Source organism: Cariama cristata, unplaced genomic scaffold (assembly GCF_000690535.1).
Source record: "Cariama cristata isolate BGI_N322 unplaced genomic scaffold, ASM69053v1 scaffold23726, whole genome shotgun sequence".
Lineage (NCBI taxonomy): Eukaryota > Metazoa > Chordata > Aves > Cariamiformes > Cariamidae > Cariama > Cariama cristata.
Window position 1 is genome coordinate 29915 of NW_009621934.1, and position 7212 is coordinate 37126.

A 7212-nucleotide genomic window follows, 5' to 3' on the forward strand; every position below is an offset into this window, starting at 1 on the left:
CTGCTGAAATGGGGAGGGGTGGTGGTGAATGATATTTCATCTTGGTTTTAAAGTCTATTGAATAGCAACTACATATAAATCAAATTCTTTTTCCGAGTACTTCAAATACTTTTTCTTCAAATTGTGCCTGTATAGTATATGCAGATAAATAGCTGGAATATATTAGCAAAATAAGTTGTATTTTCTGAGGCTCAGGATGTTCCTAGTGTCATTTTTTAGAGAAAACGGAGTAAGCATTAAGATGAAGTAAGTTTGCTAAAAAGATTACGTTCCTCTTTGTTTGTTTGTTTGTTTGTCTGTCTTATGTTTATTCCACATACTGGTTGTTGCTAACAGTTCAGTTTTCATTTTTGTTCATCATAGTTTGCTTGTTGAAAACCTCCTACCACTGTATTCCTAACAAAGGATGTTTAATAGCTGTAAGCTACCTATGACAGTAGGGTTATTTAACCCAGTGCTCTTTATCTTAAATGTTGTACTATCTAGGTACTCTGAATACCTACTACACATGTTCCAGGAATGTGTGTGAACTGTGAAAGTTTGCCCTTTTTATCCACTCTGACGATTTGATCTGAAGCTTTAATTATGAGCAACAGAATAAATTTGTCCAACTCTGATGAAAAATCCTATCCAAAATATAAATCTCATCAAGTTTCGAAGGCCTCTGAAATACTGTGCTATGAAATACTCGTATTACCTGCCCTTGTAGATCTAACTACAGATTGTTTTTCAGTGATCTAATTCAGAAAAAGTGTAAGATGAGTTTAAACCTTGGATGATGCTGGATCTTTTCATGATCAGTCTTACATAATCAGCTTTCATTTGGGGTTGCTGAGAATTTTAAATAAGGGGGCTCAAGGGTGGTCGTATGGACTGAGTTGTCCAGATACTGAAATAGTCTCCATTAGGAAATACGCCGTTTTGGCATATAATGAAATTGTTCCAGCGATGAGGTATGTCGAGCTGTGAGAGGCATCAGTGTGTAGCACGCTGCTCTGTCGTGTCTGCTTGATTTGTGCTTGGGGGGAATACAGAAGGGAGAAGGCTGGACTACTCTTTTATAGCTTGGAAAACCAGGTTACTCATGGTGAGGGCAGGTAAATGGACCTTTATGGCATCTTAATACTTATCCTGCTTTCAGGGAAGGGTAAGTGAGCATCCGAGTGATGGCTGAGGGATGAGCTGTAATTGGGAAATGAGCACAGGGCAAGGGGATAGGATCTGTCACGGGTCCACATGCAAAGAATTTGTCTTAAAACTGCTTTAGTGACCTAATGGAAAGGCATAAATGATCATGGAATGCATTTTGCTTGAATATGGCTCAGAGTTTAGTGTGATGCATACACATGTTGGGCAATGACGAAGCCTGACAGTTCAGCTATTAATAATTAACTGTATACTTAGAAAAAGAGAGGGAGTAGTTATACAAATAGCTGTAAGAAAAGGAAGAGAAGAATGTTCTGTAGCTGTTGGAACTAGAAAATAAAAACAGCTACTACAGTAGTTGATTGCTTCACTCTAAGACTGATCTTTGTGGAAACAGTAGAGAAAATGGTATGTATGGATCAGAAATCAGAAAAGAAACACCCAACCATCCACTGGCCCAAGGATTACAAGATCCCCAAAGCACTTACTTCTGCAAAAATTATTTATTTTCCTTGACTAAGGAAGATGCATCCAAAGAGATTTCCTGTCTCTGCCTTAGAAAGGTGAATTGTTACGATCTCCAAGGTGTTTTGGTATATCTGTGTTCAGGAACAATCTGTAAATGATGCATGGTCTGACATACACAACTGGAGTGAGGGTAAAGAGGTAAGAATTTAGGAGGTGGTCTCAGGTAGAGCAATAGAATGAATGTGACCACTCCAAAGGATGGCAAAACGAATGTATGTAAAGATCAGAGAGTTGAAAATAAAGGTAGTCATCTTAGTCCTGTTCGAAAGGACTGCTGTTTTGGTCTCTTAAAACCTGGTGGCACTCAGTATATGATACAATTTGTGCATCACAGATGGAATTTGCTGTATTCTTTCTGGTTTTTATATATTTATTTGTAGTGCAGCTGTCTTCTGCTGTTAAGCTTATCTATCTATTGCTTCCCTCCGTTTCCAGGTTTTCCCTTAGAAACGATTTTCTTAAACTTTTCCTTTGCCATGTCTGTAATTGAAAAAGCAAAACAAAACCAAAGAGGGGGGGAAATCCCAAACAAAACCATGTCATATTATTTCTGCAGCTAGCACATTACTTCCAAAGGCTGAGCTTTCAGAGGCTGTATTCTTGTAAACTCTTTAAGCTTTCCTTTCTCCTTATGTGAAATAAGGCACTTGCCAGTTTTTAAGAGTATTGGCTCGTGTGTGTAGATGGATTGAGTTAGACCACAGAGGTTGTTACTACCGTTATTTGCTCCTCTGTCGCCTTCGTCTGAGCTGAATAGCTGGACTGGACTTGAAGTAGCTTCTGAAAAGGGGAAAAGCAAACAATCTGGGCAATAATTGCTTTGGCTATCTGACTTTTACTTGCCATCGTTCCTGAGTCAGGATGATAAGTTTATGTTCAACTCCTGTGACCTTGAGGACGATTGCTTGCAGTTATTTTTAAGACAGAAGTACTTGGGTGAGGACGCTGTCTCTGCACTGGGTGAAGCTCTCCTCTTTAGTACAAACATCCATCCAGACACACAGAGTATTGGTTTATTTTCTGCTTAGAAATGATATTAAGAGACACAAATATCCCTTACTCATTGGAAAACGTGAAATGACATTTAAATTCCATCCATGAAGACATATCCTTTCAAAGCCTCTTCGAAGGAGCCTGGGACTGCTTGTTTCATGAATGTTTGTGAGAGTTCTTTGAATTCCTGAACCACTGTCGACTAATACATGAATATAAATTATCTCTGAAACAGGTTCATTTAACTCGTCTAATGTGTAGCATTCGGCCTGTCAGAGTCAAAATACTGTGACTTATTTTTGTATGGCAAACTGAGTACTTTGTTTATTAAAATTGCTGATTTGTTGTATCATGAGAAGGGCCTAGATGACTGTTACTTTTCACGGTAAGGATTTAAAGGTCAGGTCATCAGTGTTCTCCAGCAGCAAAATATTTTTGATTATCTGTTCATCTTCTGCTATATGTTTCATAGGTGTTAGTTAGCCAGGTTTTGGAATTAGTGACTTGTATTTTGCTTTCAATCCTGTCGGCCTTAGTGAGGCTCCACACAGAGCAGAATTTAGCTTGCTTAATTGAATGCACTGTATCTTGAATACAGACAAATACGTCTATAGTTGATGTAGGTTGCTAATAGTTTAGTAGAAGATAAAGGAAACATCATTCAGAGCATAAAACCTGGGTTGTAAACCTGCACCTCACATCATGTAATATTCACCATTTTTTCAACTTTCAGCTGGGACTCTTAATTGAAGCTGTAGCTCTGTTACTTTTATTCATGCATGACTTAGCACAAACATTGTTGAATGCCTTTTGCTGTGATGTCATTTTTTTTTTTTGGTAGAAGCTTCCACATAGTAAGGTATAATTACCATTTGCCAAAGATTTGGTAAATAATGATGCACGTAAGAAACGTAAATTTTTAATAATTTCCTTTGATACTGGGGGGCTCACATGCTAGTGATAATGATTTCTACCTCCGCCCCCAAATCTACTATGTGTTACTTAGATAGATTTAATGCATTAAAATTATGCAGTGCCTGATGGTAAGAGCTGTGGTTCCTGATGGCCTGAATTTTGCATTCTGTGACCAAGAAAAGGGGCCTGATCCCAGGTCAGAGGAAGAGAGGGGTCATGCCGCACCCTCGATGTCTCAGATTTGGCAGAGCCCTCGGCTCCGTTGGGTGTTAGAGCTGCTCTGGGTTTCTCTTCTCCTCCGGTGGTTTTTCCCTTTCTTTTCAGCAGAGTTGAGTGCTGTATGTTGTTGCTAATTGCAGATAATGTAGTACTGACATTTTGAGAAGTATACATAGATGATATTCACCCAAAGGATGATACTGCTATCTTCAGAGAGGCTGATACAATTTTGCTGGCATAGACTCATTTAGTGATGAATTGCAGTAATAGCAGTTCAAGACCTGCAGCATATTAGTGAAAATGAATCCACGGAGCACTAGTCCCATGGCACTACAACAGCGCTTAAAGAACACTGATTTTCTTGAAGGGAGAAAAATCTGATTGAGATTTAGCTGCAGGTTTGGTTTTATATTTTATTTATTTATTTTTAACCAGCAGCATGTTATTTGTATTTGTTTCTTGATGTATGTTATTGTAAGGAATCTAATATACATAAGAAAACCAGGAGAGTTCCATAAACACAGAACACTCTTTTCTAGTTTAGCAGATGGAAGACTTGTATATGCTACAATAAGCAGAGATGTAGCAGTAGTACTGCTTTTAATTTCTTGATAAAAACTGAGCTAACACCTGGTTATAAAAGGAAAAAAAGATCAACATGCTAAAATTGAGAAGATACCTGATAGTGTACACAGTGGTGGGTCTCTGTGGCAAAAACGTTGTAGAAATGAATGCAATAATTGGAAAGAAGTATTCTAATAAAAGGATGGGGCAACCTATTATTGAAATAGTTGTCTAATTTGAGGGAAATAGGGATAAAGACAGGCTTCATGTTAATAATGCGTTGGTGTTTTGCACGAGAACAGAGTGTTCTTTCAGCTCTGGAGTGTGATCAGTGGAGAACAGAAATGTCCTAAGCATAATGCTGGGCTCCTTTGTGCAATCTCCTTTAAAATCATCCAGGTGCTAGAAAATCAGAGGGATCTGGAATACAAGAATTCCTAAACCAAGAGAAAATATGCAAGTATGCATCTCCCCCCTTTCCTCCTTTCCGATCTCTACATCCTTCATGTCTAGCTGGGAGGGGGCATGCTTGGGACATGCCTGGAGCATACAAAGAGTAGCTGAAAGGGGCTCCAAGCAGAAGCCCTTTTCTGATCTTGGTAAGTTTTAAGGCAGCACTTTTGTATGTTGTGTTTAAAACAACCCCTCTATCTGAAATCTCACTTTGATTTGTAGATACTTTGCTTCCAATTTTTATAATTAACCTCGACCGCTGGTATAACTGCGACTGGTTACAGTTAACATCAAAGAATCATTAAAACATTTTACTTGGCTCTTCCGCATATCGCAACATGTTTGAAAAGATTTCAGAGTCTGCGATGTATCTTTAGGTGGTGATTTTACCATTGCTGGGGAATCTAGCGGGGGGGGGGGGGAGTGGGGGGGGGGGGGGGGGGGGCGTAAAGGAGTGCTAATAAATAGGCTCTTTTTGGTCAAATATAATGTAGTCTTGCAGACTCTAATACACAAGTCTGTGTAGATACAGTACATACTGTGTTGACAGTAGAGATATTCTGAAGAACTGGGATTTATGGATACTTCCCCTATTTTAGGGCTAATATAGGCTACAGCTTTGTCAGGGTGACAACTATTATTTGAAGGTATGAGCAGTCATCGATAGTTTGGGGAAGGCCTCTTGTGCTCAGGGCAGGGAAACACTCCTAATGTTGGCGACATTAAACGGGTTGGCTTATGTGAGGGCAATAAAAATAAAAGTGTTTGCTGCACCTGTTGCTCTACTATCTTTGGGAAAAGATAAAAAATTATATATAAGTGTATGGAGGAAGCACTGGTACTTATAGCAGATGACTTTGTGGGTAGATGTGTGTGTTCATACACACAGGGCTCTTGATCAGATGATGAGTTATGATGAAGAAGTACTTTTCTGTATTTTGTGATTTGACAAGCAGCATGCCACTTCTTTCCAATTCTCTTGCAGTTTCTGCAAGTTAAGAAAGTCAGAGGAATACTTTTTCTGAATAGTAATTAAAAAAATATATCAGTAAGTTTGTGTTGCTTTTGACTAGATCAAGAAGCTTCCCAGTCTGAAGATCCAGGATTTGACAAGGTATTCTAATAATACTATAACCAGCAGCAAAACAAACTAAAAATGCTAAGGCTGTGTTGACAGTGTTGTCCAGCTAAGATGATTTTTTTAATGAAAAACACTTTGAATTTTTAGGATTAATAAGATGATTTCTGCATTCCTAGAGAAAGAGTTGAATTGCAAATCTTAAGATGTACCTTTTGATTCAAATGAAAATGTACTGCTTCAAGTAATACGAGCTACTGGTTTCTAAATTTAAAATCTAGATTCCTTCTGATAAATTATGATTTAATTACAGAAGTATTTAAAAACACACAAACAGTGCACATACATTTTGAGGTGCATTCAACTGAATAAAGATTACTGAGCTAAGGCAGATAAGTCTGCACAGTGCTTGTTAAGGTCATGTAGGAGACAGGTTGAACTGTCTAGGTAAAGACTAAAGGTTGAACTCTGTTACAGTAACTTATTTTGAAATGACTTATAGGTTGATTTAAGTAACATAAGTTAGGGATAAAGAAAAGTTTGTTTCTCTGTGCTTGAGTTTGTTGTGTGTAGAGTAGTATGAATGCTGTAAAGAAGACTTTGATATTCAAAAGTTTTCATTTAATTTCTTTCTGAAAGAAGTATCATTGAAAATTTAGAAGGTGAAAGTAAAACAGATAAGACTCATATGCTATTAATGGAATTATATTAAGAGTTGTAATAATATCCCTTAATCTTAAAAAGGTAAGTCTCTTACAGAATTAAGTTTTTTCTGCTGCTTTTCATGCTGTGTGAGGTATTACGTTTAATGCAAGTTGCTGATGTGAAAGCATCCTTGCTAATCCTGTTTGGAAAGTGTCTCGTTCTGTGCTTGTTAGAAAAGGTACAAGACGAGATATTCTAGGTTCTTCGTTAAATAACTACTTAATTACATCCTAGGACAAGCAGATACCAGATCTGTGAATACTGCTGGCAGGTTTCCCTAGGACTTGCCTGTAAAGCAGCAAAACTTAGTCTGCATGAGAAGCACCACGTGTAACATCTTGGTGTGCTGCAGCGGAACGCGTGGTGGCGGGTGCAAATTTGCATTAGCAAATTCAAGGGCAGGACTTGTTAGAAAAGGCATTTAAAACAGCTTATGCTCATTTAAAAAGCTTCTACTCACCCTTCTCTGTGGGCTTCTCCTTTCTCTAGCTCCTGTATAACACCCAACAACACTTTTATGGTTTCCTGACTAGAGCTGATTAAATTTTCCATCATCTGAAGCTGCGCTTTCAAGTCCACAACTTCCGTGTGAGGCACGATTTGTCGGCATT

At 38.2% G+C, this 7212-nt stretch overlaps 1 protein-coding gene across 1 annotated transcript in view; it reads right to left on the reverse strand.

The window, feature by feature from the left end:
• The window catches only part of FAM196A (family with sequence similarity 196, member A), a 31808-nt gene that overhangs the window by 23531 nt on the left and 1065 nt on the right, over positions 1 to 7212 (reverse strand). The window contains 1 exon segment of the mRNA XM_009702169.1: positions 7062 to 7212. This exon segment is cut by the window's right edge and continues 7 nt beyond it. Within this exon segment, the coding sequence (XP_009700471.1) occupies positions 7062 to 7212 (151 nt within the window).